Genomic DNA, 19461 nt, shown 5'->3' with positions numbered 1-19461 from the left:
ATATATATATATATATATATATAAAACCTATGGGTATTTTTGCGGATAAAAACCGTCAGATACGTTAAAGAAACCTCCAAAACTGTAAAATTGATTGCCGCAAAAAAAATTTGGACAAAACGAGAAATAAGCCAATCAGGATGCAATATTTGAAAAAAATGTTCTTCCAATTATCATCTAGGTACCAATCATGAAACTTTTTTCCTAGGATGAAAAGTGAAGTGAAAAATTTCTCTATTAACTTCAATAGTTAAAATTTCCACTTTTCACTTTCCATCCTAAGAATAAAGTTTTATGATTGATATCCTGATTTTCTGCGATATGAAATTTTTTAATTTAAATGGAATTAGGATAATAAATGACTAAAACATATTAAATGTTATTTTTAACTAATTTCAAACTTTAATAATTAAGGGCGACTTTAACCAAATTCCCATTAACTTGATCAGTGATTAATTCAATCAGGAGCTAATTTAAAACAAAATTTTTAACTATATAATTCGTTATTTCCAATTTAATCGTTTTTTCAAGTATTAATAAAAACTTAATTCTATCTACGTAAATAAAATAGTATGTACAACTATTATTTGATAAGTTAATCGACATTTGATCAAAGTTATCCTAAACACACATTCATCTATAATAATTCTTAATATGGATAGAATAAACTTTTTGTTTAATGAAAAGTAAGATTAAATTAAGAATAACGAATTATATATAGCTACAGATCTTACAGCAAAACTGCTGATTGAATCAGTCTCTGATTAAATTAATTGGAGTCTGGTCAAAGTCACCCTAAGACCATATCTTTCTCCACAGTAATTGTAATGGAAGGATGCCATTTCTTCTTTGTAATGTCGGATGAAAAACATCGAAGTCTACTTTTTTTAATTCTTCTAAATAATTCTCCACGCAAACTGTCGGTAGAAATATCGCGTTAAGATTTTTCCCAGCCTTTCTAAGTGATGTCGCCTAAAATAAAGAAAATAATGTCGTATAAATCTTTCCTGACTTTTTCATCTAAATGCAAAAACATAAAAATTGTCAGATATATGACTGCGTCATAGACGCAGATTGACTTGATGTCAATTCCACATATATGGAATTAAGTTATTTATTGTACCATTTTCAGATGCTGCTTGGCGCAAGATGCAATTTCAAGTATAGCGTCTTTAAATCCAGCATTTGATTGTCTCTGAAAGATAGATTCAGAGGAGATACTGTATTTTAGCAAAATATCCTGTGGCAATATTATAACTCGTTTTCGGGCATTATATGGCACAGAACGTATCAAGGTGACTAAACCATGTGCTTTGCCGAAGTGGCTAGCTGCATGATCAGCATTGACGCTTGCTATATTCTGTGCCTCTAGCAGCAAATAATAAATTGATGATGTAGTATAATCACAATATCTTTCGAGCGATTCCAAATCCACAAACATTGAGCTATTTAGCTTGTTCAAACGAGCGTCAATCAAGCGCTTGAAATAGCGTTTAGATAGTTTGTGTTGTTGAAGGATCTGTAAATGCAAAAGATCTCTGATTTCCAACAATAGTCATACGAATGTATCTTGGAACAATGAGATCTATTTATGTTACCCTGTGTAACTCCAATGCCACGGGACTCTTCGGAGGATTACCATTATAAATTCTGTTCAGAGCATCTGTCCAAAATTGTAATCGCATAGTACCTATCTTACTGTCACTCACTTGATCCTCCACTTGTGCTACTTCGACATTAAACGCACGTACAGCAAAAGCCGTCGATTTAATACTACGAGGAAGTAATAGCGTACATAAAAAGTTCTCATAATCGTTCTTCCTAAAAACACAATGGATAAATATAACTTTGAGTAGATTTTGTTAGAACTTTTGCTGATTTTGTTATATACAAACTTGCACAATTATTTTAATGTATCTTACAAGAAATTTTATTTACTTAGTTTTATTTCAAAGAAACACAACTAGTATATCCATTTCCTCAGAAATTTGAAATTTTGAAAAATTTATTTAAATATGTTAAGTAAATATAATACTATAATATATGGAATTTATATACTAATATTATACATTAGAATAATATTATTACATTTATTACATAAACATGAATGTCCAATTCTTGTTTATTTTATTTGTGCAGCTTCAATTTAACAAAGCAAAGACAAGTACCTAACTAGCTGTAAACAATACTCGGTCGGAGTTTGTTTTTGTCTTGCACTAGTCGTATTCATACGAATTATACATCGCAGCTTTGTTCGCACATTTTTCTCAATAACTGTTAATTTATTCATTTTAAAAAAAAATAAAAATAAAAATTTGTTTTATTGAATCTAATAAAAGTGACCACACATAATTATCTCAACGGAAATGCTAACGACATTGAGTATATTAAATTTGTCTATCGTAAAATCATATTTTAATATTTTTTTTATTATAATTCGGAACATACAATCTCGGAGTATACAACCTATAAACTAATATATGATGTTTAAAACAATCAAGATCGCCAAAGTATTTTTTTATAAGTTCCTAGATCCTGATGTCATAAATTAAACTAGGACGTATCGAATGACTTTAAATGTTGGCGACCCTACCGAATCGACTTTAGCCAATTTCACGCTTTATTTACAGAAGTAAATATGGCAAATTTGACAAAGTTATTAGGATTGGATAAATTCGTGACGTTATTTCGTACAATACGCGACCATGGTGGTATCATCGGTTCCTTCAAAACATTATACAGGTTATTAAGCAATTATACATTATATTAGTAATACAGCGAATGTTCAAAATACTATCATTTTGATTAGTATTGTGTAACTCCGTTCTGTATTTGACTTTGAGCTCTGCAGCTTGTTCAAATTTTACTAATGTAACAAAATAAAAATAAAATATTTTGCAATATAAATGCAATGTGTCAACGTAATATCCTTACAATTAATATAGTGAATATAAATTCATTTCAGAGTGGATGAATTGAAGAGTGGAACCTTAGTCGGAGAAGACAAATATGGCAATCGATACTATGAGAATAATATACACTTTATAGGTCAGTTAAGTACATTAATATGTACACTAATATGTATACTATAAGTATAAATGTCAGATTAATATGAGTATAAATATCTATATGTATATATCATTTTATTAAGATACTTTTCAGCAAGACACTGACTGTATTTAACTGCTCAAGCAACATAAGTTTCATCGCTCATTATGTATCATATAAAGAAGATAGAATAAAATTTATATGGCATGAGCATTTAAGACATTGAAAGCCAACTTAGTAAATTATTATATTCTTGTTTACTAATATTAAACAAAGATGAAATAATTCACTGTATTATACTGTTAGTGCTTTCCAGCAAGAGATTATGATCATTTTAATATTAGTAAATAACAAGGATATAATGATTCATTGTTACATTATTATTTGTCTTTTGCTAGAAAGCATTCTTAATCTTATCTTGAAAGTATATAACAGTGTAAAATACAGTTAATATCATGTTTATTTAATATTCTTTACAGGTCGTAACAGATGGGTGATATATGCAGATAAAGTTGGACTGAATTATGATGGTTCACAAGTCCCACCTGAATGGTTTGGTTGGTTGCATTACAAAACAGATTTGCCACCACACGAAGATCCATCTCGACCAAAATATAAATGGATGATGGATCATCAACAAAATATGAGTGGCACAGATCAAGCTTATATGCCTTACAGCACCACAAGACCGAAGATTGAACCTTGGCGGCCATCACAGTGATCTTTGTTAGAACAGCAGTGAGAGTAAAGAGTAAAGTAGCTAGTTCATAATTATAGTTACATAAAATATTATTCGATGTAAATAAAATTACTATCAAGAGATAAAAAGATTGTAGATATTTAAAGAGATAGTTTTTATTCGTCCTTTTTTCAGTTTAATAATGCAGTAATAAAATAATTTAGTAATCAAACAATAACATTTAATTAAGTTCTAATTATAATGCATATAAGGAATAATAAATGAAAGCATCTATTTTTATACATTCCTTTTAAATATTTATTTCGATTTTATTGGACTAGGCCAATATTGGACTATATCGATTTCGTTTGTTTTGCTGGCTTCATTTCTTTTATATGATTCATGCATTGTTTCAAGTAATTGAGCCGTTTTTTTATATTGTCCTGTACACTGAAGTTTTCATAAGAAAGAGTTATGATTTCGTATCCTCTGACTTTTAATAATTGCGTATATAAATACTGCGATCCTATGAGATCATTCTGTCCTATGCAATAATCGTGATAATCGTGCATCATTATTGCTATTCTGAAAGTTATATATTAAGTCGTTATTAATTTATTATTAATTTAAATATTAAATATTAAATATTATTAATTATATTTAAATATTAAAATTTTATAATTTTTTATCACTTAAAAATGAATAGAATATCTTAAAATTTTGACTAAATTATAGAATAATTTTCACTAAAACAATATTAAAGTACAGCTCTTTATTAATAACACGTGCCATACCTTCGTACATTATTTGATTGTTCATTCCAATCTTCCACTTTCATAAACTTGTGGTCACTATCTGTGCGATATTCAGCATCTAAAAATACTCTTTTATTTAACAAAATTGCATTTACTTACTTCAAATTTTACTTTGTTAAAAAAAAAATGAATTAATATTAGTATATAATTTCGCCGAGTTTATTTAGATATCAACAAACTAATGATTTATTTATGAATAAATGAAACAATATTTAACATAATATTTTTGTTAACACATTTACAATTTTGAAATCTCAATCAAATTCTAAGAAATTATACTGGCATTAATTTTTGGTTGAAAAAACTTACCTAATAAAAAGCCCATGTTTGTATCTAAATTTATTTTAAAATAAGACGAAGATGATAACATTTCTGTTAATGTTTCAAATAACACGTTTGTGTACTTTTGCTTTTCCTTTGATTTAATTATAGATATATTATTAAATTCTGAATTTTTCTTTAAAAAAGGTCCTGTAATTTAAAACAATATAAATATCAATGAATTATTGAAAATATATAATATTAATATATTAAAATATGTACAGATCCGAATGTATACCTTCATAATCCTTCAATACAAACTGTGCAACAGCGTTGATATTTAATAATTTTAATTTCTTTGCTATATTTAACTGATTAAAGGCTATAAAAGTCACAAGAAATTAATGTTATTGATACAATGTAAAATAGATACAAAATAAATTTTAGATACATTATTTAAGTAGATACAAACCGTTTTTTTCCATTAATACAGGGTCCAGTAGGATTTGTATGTGTCGTGGTTTCACTGCATCTAAAACTGTTAAGGCCCAAGTAACATCCAGCCATTCAATCCAAGACATTTCAAATGGGCTTACATATTCTGCAAATTTCTAATCACAAAAATAATAAAAAAAATTATATATATTTGTATCAAAGAAAATAAAATTTTTTTACGTCCGAAGAGAAACTTCAAATACTTAAAATAGAAACATTATGAAATTCTCTCAATATACCTCGAGAAACGAGTTTGCTTTCTGGGATTTGTACTGTAGGGCCGCAAACGTTTGTAATATTGATGAATAATCCAGAAATTTATAATCTATTGATTTCATAAATAAGGTGTTACAGAATGCATCAAGTATATCCGTATTTTTGTAACGCAGAAATCCTAATGATGTTATTATGGATTTATTTAAAGCAGCGTTCTTGTTTTTTGGTATACACTTCAGTAAATCAGATGCGATTTTATCTAACAAGACCTATTCCATATGTTATATTTCACAAATCTGATAAATTCTGTTTTCATGTATATATTCATATAAATGTGATATGCATACCTTGTCTGGAAAATTAAGTATAACCATACTATACAACAAAGTCGCACATTGGTTCAAATTTAATGCTATATTATATTTGACAATATTGTACGACAACATCTTTAATAGTGGAGTATTTCTGTCTTTTTTTTCTCTCAACGATGTTATCACCTTCATCATATAAAAATACATGTGAATACATATATTCAATATACATTGTAGCTACTGTAATTATTGTATATATACAAATATAGATAATTGCAAATATTGCAGGCATAGATTCTCATATAAAAATATACTTTTATATATGTTATCAACTTTTATACATGTTAAAATTTTACAAATACTCATACTCACAGTAATCATTGCAGATGTGGATAACTGAGAGTATTTAGAAAAATCATTTGTTTTATGAATTTTCATTTCACTACTCTCATCACTCTTAACTAACTTCCTGAGGTGAATAAATCGTTCATCAATCTCAATGTCTGAGATCTGTAATTTCCCACTATTTATCTGATTAGTTATGATCGATATTAGCTTCAGAGCATTATTTATAGACAGGTTTGGTAATACTGCCAAGTCCAACAAATCGTTTACAGACTTGGCAGCTTGAAATTGCTTGAAAAATACTGTGTTGTTGTCATTCAATTGTTTCTTCCTACTGTTTCTTTCTTCTGTCATATGAAATGTTGTCTGGAAACTCATATCCTTAGGTTGCTGCTCCTTTTCTTTCTGCATGGCTTGTATTTTTGAAAAATTAGCATTGTTATCTTCCTAAACAAAAAGCCATATACAGTCTTTCTTTCCAAAAAAATTGTGAATGAAACATGAAGATTGTTATCAAATTGAGTTTATCAAAGAAAAATTATTAGATCTATTAATTGTATTTTACAGTCACAGATGCAGCGGATTGCTCGCCGGTGACTGTCGTACTGGAGTTACAGGCCACAAGAGCAGTGAAACGCCAGGATGAGCGAGGTGCGATCCTGGCAGTCGCAGTGTACAGCATCGCGCTGAACTGCAGCATTGTCATTAATCTGTAAAATGGTTATTTATGTAATTGTCGTGATCGGGGACAATCCGCAATGATGATTCAGGCTCGTCGATTCATGACAATCATGACATTCGCACGAAAGTACAATTGCTCTGTATGACTTACGTTGCAAACGGGTGCAGGAATAAGTAGCGTTATCGCGAGAATAAACAATTATCGCGAATGATCTCGGGTACAGCAAGGCCACCAGGTATGCATATTTAGGTTAGGAAATCACCATGCAGCTGGTCATAGATGCAGAGAAGTTTAGATGCGTGGTTGCGAGTTAAAATCTCACCAGACACTACTATCATCTTTTAGTGGAATCTCTCGATCTTTTCAGTTCATCAAAAATGTAAAAGAATATCAATTTAAATCGCTGAATAATAATACAATTTTGTATGATTTTACAATTCGAAAGCGTATACTAATATTTAAAGAAAATTAATTTAAGGAAAAATTAATGAATTAATAAATTAAGAAGGCTAAATAAGATCTAAAAAAGTATCACTCAGATATTCTATAAATTTTTTTTTCTTTATTATATCTCTTTATGTAGATATTATTTATCTGCGAAGAAGCTTAATAATTAAGAATTTTTATAAAGTTTATTTCCACTATAATATTTTTTATATTTGCAAAATAAAATAAATTATTATAGTATTATACGCTATTTTATTTATCAGTATTCATCATTATTTTATCATTATTTATTATATTGTTCCATTAAATATATAATTATATTATTTCATATCAATATAAATATTTTCCAATAATTTCAATAATAACGAAATTAAGTTTAATAATAATATAACACTTTTTTTTAAAACAAAGTGAGTAAGAGAAAGATTATATAAAACATATAAGCAAATACCTATACAATTGATTGTTTTTTTACAGTAGAATTTTTTGTAATTTTTATCTTCCTCTCTTTCTAATATCTGATTTTATTATATAATAATTAAAAAATAATAATTAAGAAGTAAATATATTTTACATTATTATTATTTGTTTTTATTATTTGTTTATTATTTACACATCATTATCGCGTCATTTACTCTCAGTTTTTTAAATACTTTTTATAGATCTAATAATATATTTTATTGATATAATTATACAAAAGAGATATATATAATAATATATTTTTTATTTTATTTTAAGTACCAAATGTATAATGTAACGTAATTAAAAAAAAACAGATTTAAGAAATGTCAGAATCGAGGGGAAGGCTCGCTGTCGTTAAATCACTGCATTATATTGAGTAAACATTACGTAAGTATTAACTTGAAGTTATTTAATATATACAGTACAAATTATAGAACAGCCTAGACTCCAAAGTATTCTGTAACAAAGTACTCTTTTTGAATGGCTCGGCAGGGGTGAATGTTCTTGCTTAGAACGCTTCGGTCCGAAGGTCATCATAGTACAATCAGTAGAGACACTCAGCGAAAAAATGCATGTTCGCGCAGGTACGCAGCTTTTGTTTTGGGCTGGATCCAATGAAATGCAAAATGACAAAAACGTACATATTATACAGATCCCGTGTGAGCAGACATCCGTGGCAAAAAAGATAATTTAAGAGTTACGCCGTAAATATTTCTAAAAAATGGATAAAAAAAGGAAAATTATGTTACGTGCAGTATTAAACAATGCAATAATAATAGTAAAAATTCACAATGTTTTTTATCTCAAATTTTTTATCTCAAAGATATCGTAAGGTAAATTTTTATAATTTACAAAAAAGTAAGTAGTTTATGCTACGTTAAACATAATCAAATGTAATTTTGTAAAAAAAGATAATATTTTTACATTGACTACGTTTACACGACATCCTTAATTATGTTTTTTAGAGCAAAACAATGGACTCGCATTATATCTTCTTTTAGTTCTGGATTTTTCAAACGTTAACATGGCGGATGCTCATGTGACTGTGACACAGAGATTAAAGGTGCCGACACTGAGTGTCCTTACTGGTTATACTGGTCTCTGTGGTTTCATTATCTTCAATTTTTCAAAGTTCCTGTTATATTTAATTTTTGTTTGTGAATTACGATTAATTACAATTGGTTACGTCAATCTCAGTGCAGGAACTAAGATCAATCGAAAGAAGGAGATAGCGCAACAGCAGGTGCCAGTTGTTATAAGTCGCGGAAATTGTGGCAAGTGTATCAGAAGCGCGAATCAACTGATTAATTATGCATTCCATGAAGACGCCGCGTATTCTTTCGATTCAGAGTCATGTAGTGTCAGGCTACGTCGGCAATAAGAGCGCTACTTTTCCGTTGCAGGTGAATCCTATAGAAGAATTTTACAACTGTCTTTTCATCAAATTCCCATCGATGATCCTTCTCCTTCAATTCATGAATTGTCGGTTGCAAATCCGCGAATCCCACGATCCCATATCTCATTATTTTTTCTTAATATAAATGATCGTAAAGACATGTTAAACATTGCAGATAAGATACAAATATTTTAGAGATAAAATGCTTTCATCAGAGATAAAAAAATTCCAGATGCAATGACGATGACAAATCTTATTATTATATTAGCATTTATATATTAATTTAGAAATTAATTTGGTATTTTTTTATGTTTTATGGTATTTTTTCTTTCCGATTTAAATATAATATATATGCTGATGCTTAATTTGTTTCCGCTAATCTACTGTCTAGACTAGTTTTTAAATTTTTAGAATAAGTAGAACAAATAATTTTATATACTTGCTGAAACACGAGTGAATTAATATTAATATATTAAGTATATAATTTATATAATAAGTTTATAATTTATATATTATTTATATATTAATATATTAATATATTATTTATATATTAATAATATGTATTAAGTTTAAAATTTATGTATTGATATTAAGAGAAAAATTTGTTTCTATTAGTTATTAGGCTTTGAGGTCGATGCAATTAATTCTGTACAGTTGTCCAATCATACTGGTTACAAAACATTTAAAGGCCAAGTACTCAATGATAAAGATTTAGGTAAAAACTTGGGAAATAAATGATGTAATATGCTCAATAATGAAATATATCTAATGTAATTACTGCTTTAGAGGACCTAGTTGACGGTTTAGCGCAAAATGGCTTAGACAATTATACACACTTGTTAACTGGATATATTGGTTCTGCCTCCTTTTTGAAAAGAGTGGCATTACTAGTCACAACTTTGAAAGCCAAAAATCCAAATCTTACATATGGTACATTATCTTTTAACAATAATTTTTATGTCAAATTATGATCAAATTTTTTTTCATGAATTATATTTATTATACGTTTTCTATATTAGTTTGTGATCCTGTTATGGGTGACAATGGCAAGATGTATGTCCCAGAACCACTGAAAAACATTTACAAAGAGGAGATAATACCATTAGCGGATATAGTAACTCCAAACCAATTTGAATTAGAGTATGTGTGATACTTAATATACAAAGTGGTATTAATTTCCATTTATATACATTGATGATTGATCATTATTACAATTGCATAAATTGCTAATAACTTTTAAAAATTAATGTATTTTCTCTTGATGATCACTTATGTATTGCTTTTATTTATTTTTTCAGATTACTTACAAATGAAAAAATCACTAATATGAGTGAATTGCAAAATGCTATTAAAAAATTACATCGTAATGGACCAAAAACTGTAGCTATATCATCAACTGATCTTAGCGAGAAACTGACGGCAGTAGTGAGCGCAGCGAAAGGTTGATGCACTACAAGATAAAACGAACTTTGAATTGATTATAGATTTGCATTATCTTTCTTTATTTCAGATAATACATTAATAAAAGTAGATATTCCTAAAATACCAGCAACTTTCACGGGTTCTGGAGACCTCTTTACCGCGTTATTTCTTGCCCACGTATACTTACAAAATGACATGAAAGTCATCATGGAAAAAACTATTAATTCTCTGTATAGCGTGCTGCTTAATACGTATGAATATTCTAAAGGTGAATAATATTTCTACAATAGGAAAAAAATACTTCAGTATCATTCCTAACAAACAATTATTTGCAGCGTATATAGATACCGAAGCACAATCAGCCAGGAAAATCGAATTACGACTTATACAAAGTAAAAACAGTATTGAAAATCCAAAAATTCATCTACTTGCGGAATTCTTATAACATTTAAAGTTATAGAGAATAATTAAAAGAAATGCTTAAAATGTTATTTATAAGTAGTGTTTATAAAATTTTTGATATATTACATATAGTTTATGGAAAGATTTATCTCAATAATTGAACACATGTTAAGGTGCGTATTAATAATTAAACATTTATTAAGATATATATATGTATATATAAAAAAATATATATATATACATACATATATATATATATAGATATATAGATATATAGAGTATAAGAGTGGCCAATTTATAGTTTATGGAATTTGAGTTCGAGCTCAATCCACGTATTCGATTTGTAAAAAGTTAATTGAAAAGTTGAAAGTAGTGAATGATTTTATTGTGAATGTAACCCGTGTTAAGAATCTATTTATCAACTATTTATAATATATGTAACAAAACATTTGTTGAGCATTTACAATAACACGCGGAGATATATTCTTCAATAATCAAACCTCAAAGACCAATGTATATCTTCCAAAATATATACAATTTATTTATGTATATAATTCGCAATAGGTTCTTATATGACAGATAACAGATATAATTTTTATTTTAGAAAGATTTAAATAAATCTAAAATTGTGAAAACTTTGTGTCCATGTGTGTATTGAACCAAATCCAAACTGTTCTTGTATTTTATTGAATTCCTTTTAAAATTACTAAAACGTGATCTTTATTTATGTTCTTATTACATTTATATTTCTTTATAACATACAATCAATCACAATAATCCTTTAAAGATAAACGAGGTACTACATTCATGGACTGCAGTTCTTGAAACAATAATTTGCAAGCATAAGGCATCGTTATCGTAGAAACGGAAGAGCTGGATTTACACCTCTGGCACCAACCGTTGTATCCTATCAGACCGCATTTATTACAAACATCAACTTTAAAAGCATCACTCGATATCATGAGCCTCTCTACTAATAACATGCTAGCTCCGTAACCGATCAGACAGTCTCGCTCCATTTCACCTAATCGCAAACCACCTTCCCTAGAACGTCCTTCTGTCGGTTGACGTGTGAGGACTACTCTTGGACCTCTGGCTCGAGCATGCATCTTGTCTTGCACCATATGTTTCAATTTTTGATAATAAACCTACAAACCACATTTTTAACGTTACACAAGAAATATCAAATATGTTCTATTTATCTGCGTTAGAAATAAAAATTTTAAATATATATATATATGTTCTATTACTATTTTAATTAAGATGGATAGAATTCTTACAAAAACATGCTTTCTAACAATGTATTTACTAGTCATACAAAAAAAATTAAATTATATATTTATTTATTTTCTTTTTAAAAATAAATTTCTTATCTAAAATCAATTTAAATGACAATCTATTTATCCACGAGAAAAACTTACTGATCCAGAGTAGATATATCCTATTAGTGGTTTCCCAGTCATGCCATTGTAGAAGAAATCTTTACCTAAATAATTATAACCATTTTTCGCTAATTCTTCGCAGATATCTTCCACTTTGGCGCCACCGAATGCTATCAAATGAAAATAATAATATTAAACATAGCATTAAACATTAAATATATTAGTCATTTTTTTTTTAAATATACCTGTTGCATCATGAAATTTTCCATTTACGATGCCAGCTTTGCCTGCAAGTAGCTCTATTAGCTTACCAACAGTCATTCTAGAAGGAAAGCCATGCGGGTTCATAATTATATCGGGACATATTCCATGATCATTGAATGGCATATCTTCTTGGTCTACAATTAAACCTAAATGGACATTATCGGAGATTAGTACATTTCTCTTGCATATAATACGAAATATCGTGCGCGTGCAAAATAATTATACCTATAACTCCCTTCTGTCCATGGCGACTACTGAACTTATCACCGATTTCTGGTCTTCGAGTTTGTCTTAGTAACAGTTTTGTTAAAAAGCAATCATCTGCATTGCTAGTTACTATAACTTTTTCCACATATGCTGGAACCATGCCTTTGAACGGGATTTCTGCGTTCCGATATTCCACTGCTTGTGTTTGTACAGTGCCAGAACTCACTGGACCAATATTCTCACTCGGCGTTGGAACCGACTTGTTTACCATTACCTATATGTATAATATAATATAATATTAAGTACAATATAATGGAATATCTAATATTGTTCAAACAGACAATACTTACGGTTTTGTTTTCTACCATCTCACCGGGTAAAACAATTCCATCGACATCAAGTACTTCATGCTTCGTTATAGGTTTCTTAGTATTACCATCTAGCATTGGTCCCATGATTGTATCTTGCGTTCGATTGGCATATTTTTTCAATACACATTTTGCATTTCGATATACTAGGCATCTTCCATATCCTCTATCAATGGAAGCTTTATTGAAGATCAATGCATCTTCAATATCATATCCACTGTACGACATTACAACGACAATCGCATTTTCACCGGCTGGCAATTTGTCGTAATTAATTAACTCGATTGCTCGAGTTTTCACTATAGGTGTTTGCGGATATACCAAATTGTACATTACTGTGTCGATGCGATTACGTTGATTGTATCCTATGATCCCCATGGCCTGTTTACCCATAGCGCATTGATAAGTATTTCTCGGGCTCTGATTGTGATGCGGGTATGGTATCAATCCTGCGCATACTCCCAGTATAGTGAATTCCGCGATTTCCAGATGTGTTGTGTTCTCATTGATTTCCGATTCCGTACATGCGATTAAACTGTCATTCTCTTCATTCACATCTAAATATTCTATCAATCCTAACGTAATGAATAACAGAATAATTATGTAGCTGCAAAAGAATATATCTATGTAAATGCAACAAAATTAGTTTGAATTATTACCATCATAAAGGAAGTCTTCAAATGATGTGATACTTCTTTCAAGATTCTCTATGTGCTTTGGTTTAACAAGAGATTTTGCATTCTTAACGATGATTAATGGTCTGCACAATCGCCCGCCGTCAGAACTGACTTGAATGCATTTATGCCGATGTTGCGTATATATTGATACGAAACTGTTAATATATCTCCTCCTGCGCAACAATCTGAACTGATGTACCAGTCTCTTATGATTCTGCACGATGCCCACCATGATACCGTTCACAAAAACGGAATATATATCTTCGCTAGTTAGTTCTTCTCCAGCAAGAGTATAAATATTCTCCACGCCAAGATTAAGCACCAGTTTTATTATTGATTCTTCTGGTACTTCCGTAGTGATATGAGCCATCAAAGCCAGATTCTTCACTAAACCACAAGCTTCTCCTTCCGGTGTATCGTTCGGGCACAACATGCCCCATTGCGAGCCCTGTAATGATCGTGGACCAGAGACTTTCCTGGTCTTCTCGAACTGAGAATGGACTCGCGTCATCATGCCAAGTGCCGAAATGTAGGACAATCGTGATAGCACCTGTGTCACACCATGCCTCTCCATTCTAAATCTCTTGATTGTCCAATTACCCGATGATATAGCAAAAGCCAGCCCATTGGTAATGAGATCGTGTCTCATGTGATTAACAATATCAAATGGTGCTGCTCTAATCTTGGGAATATTTTTATTGGCAATTTTCTTGAGTTCCCAGTTAAATCTTTTAAACAAATCTTCGAACATTAGAGCGAGAAGAGAGCCAGCTAGTTCTAGACGTTTATTACCATAATAATCTTTATCATCAATCAGACTATGATCAGATTGCGCATTTATAACTCTTCTGATCATTAAGGCAAGGTACAATGCCTTCGGTCTGAAATTGAAGTCGACAACAGGTACATGAGATAATATATTCGTTGCTAATACATCTTTCATCTCATCAGTGACATGAGATTTTGGTACATGGAATCTCATTTGTTTTCGTTTGTTATTGAGGTATTTTAATGCTTGATTTTGTGAAAAGATGCCCAGTTCTTGGCAATCTTCTAAACTAGCTGCAAATTTGTTCAAATATGTTTCTTGTGTTCCGACCATTTGCATGATCTCTAAATCACTTACGATACCCATAGCTTTGAAAATGATAGTGATCAGTATGTCGTCTTGAAACATATTGTGCCTTATGTAATATTTTCCAGCTTTGCCCACAACATTAGTTTTAGTCTTTTTGTCGTGAGTAAAACTGTTGCACGCCGCAACAACACAGTTTTTACTATCTTCTTCTAAAATAATTCTATTCCTAACCATTTGTTCTTGTATTAATATAACTTTTTCTTGGCCATTTATGATGAAATAACCACCAGGATCATGTGGACATTCGTTCATTTTGGCTAACTCGGATTCAGACTTTTTAGTTAACACACAATTAGAACTGCGCAACATTATTGGCATCCTGTAAACATTTACAATTATATAATATTATTGTATCTTAATACTTTACATATCTATTACTATATATTTTATATTTATTGTTCTTACTTTCCAATAACCATATTATGTCTTATTATCCGCTGATTATTTCTTATATATTCAACATCTACTAAAATTGAGGCAGAATAATTTAAATCTCTTAAGCGGCATTCGTGTGGTGTAGTTGGTATAGTCCTAATAGAGTTGGATGATTCCTGAACTTCAGGTAAGCCTACTTTTATATTTAAGTATCTGGAATATGAAAAAAAATCTGTTAAGAATCTGTGATGTTTCTACAATTGCAATTTTCGAAAGTACATGATACTGCTCTTACTTTAAATAAAAATGTGAATCTTCGTCGCTTTGAACCTTTTCATTTGCTTTAACAATGTTTTTGATCTCTTCATTAATGAAATAGTTGTAAGAATCTATATGTTGATTTACTAAACCTTTGTTCCGAAGAAATGCATCTACTAATTTCCATTTATCCTGATAATATGTAAAATTAAGAATAATTTAATAATTAGTAATAGTTATTTGCAAATCTATCTAACATGTGAAGATGAAGTTAAAGAATTATAATTTTAAGTACACTGTAGATATACAGTACATGCATTTGCACCATCAATGATCTTTTTATAATTTATGCATTTTATATGATGCATAAAAAACAAATTCATTCAACAATTATTTAAAAAAAGAAAGAGATAAGAAAATAACATCATTTCCATTCAAATTTTATTTTTCAGAATGTGTAATATATATATATATATATACACACAACACACACACGAGTTGAAAAATGAGCGTCACACATTTACATACCTCCATTCTTTCATTCGTCTTGTTCTTCACGAATATGAAAATTATATTACATAAAATTGATACTTTTCACCTATACTAAAAAAAGCCGGCCATGTGCTTAGCAAACTCATCGACTATGCTACAAACTCATAATGTAAAAGTGCATTCACATCAAAGCGTCAAGCATCAAACATCAAGCAGTAACCGATCAGTTGGGCGATACGGACAGTGATATAAAAATATTTTTTACATCACTGTAAAAATCGCCTCGTTGATTGGTTGCTTGACACTTGCATGTGAATGCACCTTAAGAATATAAATAATAATCATGATAACAATCTTCACCGGCTATTGGCTAACACAAGATCTGTTCACGTTGCTTAGGAACTCCGCACAATAAAAGGTAGTCAAAGTCTCGTTACAAATGCTTTGAAGCATTTGACAATTAGAAGCATGGACAATTAGAAGAAAGAATTTTACAAACTGACCATTAAAAGATGCTTCAAAACATTTGCAGCATCGCGTTGATCGTATTCTTAAGGAACAGGGAACAGAGACAGAGAATAAGAATTTGAACCTATCAGAAATCATATTGTGGAATACACAGTTTTTGATTGGTTGATTTTTGAAAGGTTAAAATTCTTATTCTCTGTTTTTTTCTGTTCCCCATTCCTTTTGATTTCTTTTTTATTGTATGGAGCTTCTTACATTGGACTAGTTTCCACCAAGGGTTTAAATCGGATCAGAATGTAAGAACCAACTAGTCGAGTATTTTCCTGTTACAGTCGAACAACAGGGAGTTGGTTGGTTTTTACATTCTGATCCAGTTTAAACTCTCAGTGGAAACTAGACCAATGATGTTATACTACAATAACATGAGCGTTATCACAAACTTAATTAATTTATTGGTTATTTATGCCTTGGTTATTTATGTCCCCTTCTTTAACACTTATCTCCAGCACATTACACGTATAGCGTTTTCATATCATTCAGTGCGAACTCAGAATTTCAGAATTCTTAAGTCTATCCTACGACGAGTGTCTCTTATCAATTTTTTTATTATCGATTAAGATCATTTAATTATAATAACACATGTATAATAACACGTTTATAAATACTTTTTATTAATTCTCTTACAAATAATATAAAATTTTCGCGTGTGTTCACAAGTGTTTCCCCTTCAGCAACGAGTAAAGTATTTCTAAATCACTATTGCTCGAAAATATTTCTAATATCGATCAACGAGAGATATAATGTTTTTGTCGCGATATTTCATTGTTTCGCGGCACCTTGCGAATCACGCCGGTAAAATTGGCGTATGTCACGTATCGAATTATTGCAAAATTGACGAAAGTGTCTTTGGGTTGAACGACGAACAGAAAGAGGTTAGCAATTAGATCGATCATAGGCCCTGCGCATAATAGAGGAAATATTAGGAATAAGAATATTAAAATTTCAACCTTCAAAAGATTTTAATAAGTTGAAATACTTAATATTTATTCCTGATATCTATTCCCTATTCTAAAATGTTTTGCATTATGCGCTATGAAGTAAGAATAAGAATCCATACAGCACAGAAGATTCAAGCAATATTGCTGCAATGTTATAATATTGTAGATTGCAATGTAACATTGCAGAGATATAAATTAACAATATGTCTGCAAAATGTCAGTAATATGCCTGTAATATTCCAGAAACGTTGCAAAACTATAATTCTTTAATTGTTACAATAATAACATAAAAATATAATTTTTTCTAATTATGTAGTAGTCTTTTAGTTTAACAGCCATTTTTATAATAGAATAATTAATATAATCCATTTTTATATTTAAATAAAAAATTTATTAATCTATTATTTGATGGCCATTTCATTAGCTAAGTTTTATATTTATTTTAAATATGAAATTAAAAGATTTTGTATAATATCGAATTTAGATACAATTAATGCATTAGATAAAATGATAAGCAATTAAGTTGCTAAACGATTTATCGAAATATTAATTTTGTGATTGATAATGTTTGTATGTTTGATGTGAACGTAAAAATAAACCAGCGCCCGAACTTTATTGATAAATTTCATACCGTCATTTTTTAATCAATTTCAATTGATTCGGAATGGCTTCAAATTAAAAAGAATCACCGCGATTAACTTAATCCATGATTAACTTACCAAGCGACTGTATTATTACGTTAATATTAATGTGGATAATGTTTGTATATTTGTTCGAGGCACATACATACATGTTTTATCCTTACGAATAAATTTATTCTTTAAAATTAATAGTACATTTATTGGAATATTTTATGGTTTTATCATAAAAAAAAATTGCTTTATAGAAAGCACATATCACTAGAAATACAATTTGTAAAAAAATTAAAGTTAGTGAGATATATATAGAAAATAGTTTTCATTTTAGAATCTTCGTAAGAAATTTCCAAATACATTACATTGCAGTATTGCGGAACGTTTCGTTGCAATATAACAAAAAATGGATATCTTAACTCTTATTGGAATCTTGCAGCAATGATTTGCAACCACCATGCAATATTACAATGTTTCAGTAAAATTATTCTGTAATGTTTCTGCAATCTTTCTGTACTGTATGAAAAATTAATCGATCACGGTCAATTATTTTTTTCACATTTGACTGCGATTGATCGATTTCTTGCTTTTACTTCTTATATAAGATGTTTTTATATGGCAGCGTCAGAGCATAATATATGTTTAATAATGTTTAATAATTTTACTGAAATTGAATTTAATGTACGAGATACACTATAATAATGGAATCTTGTAGTTTACACTATTATAATGTATCTCGTACATTAAATTCAATTCATATAATGTAAATAAATATAAATTTTCAGCATTATATGTTAGGATAATAGTATATCAAAACATAATCTTTCATAATTTACTATTTTGCATCAAGAAGCTGTACAGAAAATTATTGCGCAAGACTCTGGAAATTCAAACTTCTGCGCAATAATCTTCTGCGCAGATGCTCGATACTCGACGTTTGCTTATTCTGCAATATTAGTCTTGTTCTTTTTAACTGAACTTTTGCACCAATTAATTTTTCTTCCTTTTTTTTCTTCCTAGAGAGAAAAGGAAGGAAGACAAACTGATGCAAAAACAGATCTATGTAAACAAATATGCATTGAATGTATCCGTCATTACGTATTGTGCATTGTTGTGCAATCGCAACGGAAATTTAGTTAAAACAAATTTGCATAATGAATATGTATAAATGTTTGTATAAGTTATTGTTTGCATTACACGCAGTTGTATTATCTTATAAGC

At 29.5% G+C, this 19461-nt stretch overlaps 6 protein-coding genes across 7 annotated transcripts in view; 3 read left to right on the top strand and 3 right to left on the bottom strand.

Moving 5' to 3' along the window:
* Positions 1–764: 764 nt before the first annotated feature.
* LOC108689727 (NADH dehydrogenase (ubiquinone) complex I, assembly factor 6) lies at positions 765–2290 on the bottom strand. Its single transcript, XM_018196634.1, has 4 exons — positions 2169–2290; positions 1599–1821; positions 1124–1519; positions 765–972 (listed from the first exon to the last, which is right to left on the bottom strand). Exons 1-4 carry the CDS (start codon positions 2288–2290, stop codon positions 796–798), a joined length of 918 nt encoding a protein of 305 aa, XP_018052123.1. The 3' UTR covers positions 765–795.
* Positions 2291–2588: 298 nt separating this feature from the next.
* LOC108689720 (probable NADH dehydrogenase [ubiquinone] 1 alpha subcomplex subunit 12) lies at positions 2589–3893 on the top strand. The gene is made up of 3 exons (XM_018196627.1): positions 2589–2742; positions 2966–3048; positions 3528–3893. Exons 1-3 carry the CDS (start codon positions 2639–2641, stop codon positions 3767–3769), a joined length of 429 nt encoding a protein of 142 aa, XP_018052116.1. The 5' UTR covers positions 2589–2638; the 3' UTR covers positions 3770–3893.
* A 124-nt stretch (positions 3894–4017) lies between these two features.
* On the bottom strand, positions 4018–7167 carry LOC108689718 (protein TBRG4). The gene is made up of 10 exons (XM_018196624.1): positions 7003–7167; positions 6736–6880; positions 6198–6617; positions 5862–6011; positions 5538–5783; positions 5276–5414; positions 5102–5185; positions 4852–5013; positions 4522–4600; positions 4018–4312 (listed from the first exon to the last, which is right to left on the bottom strand). Exons 2-10 carry the CDS (start codon positions 6874–6876, stop codon positions 4081–4083), a joined length of 1653 nt encoding a protein of 550 aa, XP_018052113.1. The 5' UTR covers positions 6877–6880; positions 7003–7167; the 3' UTR covers positions 4018–4080.
* A 1670-nt stretch (positions 7168–8837) lies between these two features.
* Positions 8838–11024, top strand: LOC108689723 (pyridoxal kinase). Its single transcript, XM_018196630.1, has 7 exons — positions 8838–9164; positions 9773–9872; positions 9944–10087; positions 10177–10297; positions 10456–10598; positions 10668–10847; positions 10915–11024. The coding sequence occupies exons 1-7, from the start codon at positions 9072–9074 to the stop codon at positions 11022–11024; spliced, it is 891 nt and encodes a 296-aa protein (XP_018052119.1). The 5' UTR covers positions 8838–9071.
* A 663-nt stretch (positions 11025–11687) lies between these two features.
* LOC108689704 (DNA-directed RNA polymerase III subunit RPC2) lies at positions 11688–16333 on the bottom strand. Of its 2 annotated transcripts, XM_018196593.1 has the most exons (9): positions 16179–16333; positions 15688–15842; positions 15423–15605; positions 13862–15336; positions 13185–13777; positions 12853–13108; positions 12609–12773; positions 12403–12533; positions 11688–12129 (listed from the first exon to the last, which is right to left on the bottom strand). In XM_018196593.1, the coding sequence occupies exons 1-9, from the start codon at positions 16182–16184 to the stop codon at positions 11746–11748; spliced, it is 3348 nt and encodes a 1115-aa protein (XP_018052082.1). In that variant the 5' UTR covers positions 16185–16333; the 3' UTR covers positions 11688–11745. The 2 variants fall into 2 exon arrangements, with proteins under 2 accessions (XP_018052082.1, XP_018052083.1); XM_018196594.1 differs by lacking the exon at positions 15688–15842.
* A 927-nt stretch (positions 16334–17260) lies between these two features.
* Positions 17261–19461, top strand: part of LOC108689716 (isovaleryl-CoA dehydrogenase, mitochondrial) — a 6115-nt gene continuing 3914 nt past the window's right edge. Inside the window, exon 1 of the mRNA XM_018196623.1 lies at positions 17261–17542. Coding sequence (XP_018052112.1) covers positions 17411–17542 — 132 coding nt within the window. The 5' untranslated portion in view covers positions 17261–17410. The remainder of the gene's footprint in view (positions 17543–19461) is intronic.

This window comes from Atta colombica, unplaced genomic scaffold (genome assembly GCF_001594045.1).
Source record: "Atta colombica isolate Treedump-2 unplaced genomic scaffold, Acol1.0 scaffold275, whole genome shotgun sequence".
NCBI lineage: Eukaryota > Metazoa > Arthropoda > Insecta > Hymenoptera > Formicidae > Atta > Atta colombica.
This window is presented reverse-complemented; position numbering and strand designations above follow the sequence as displayed.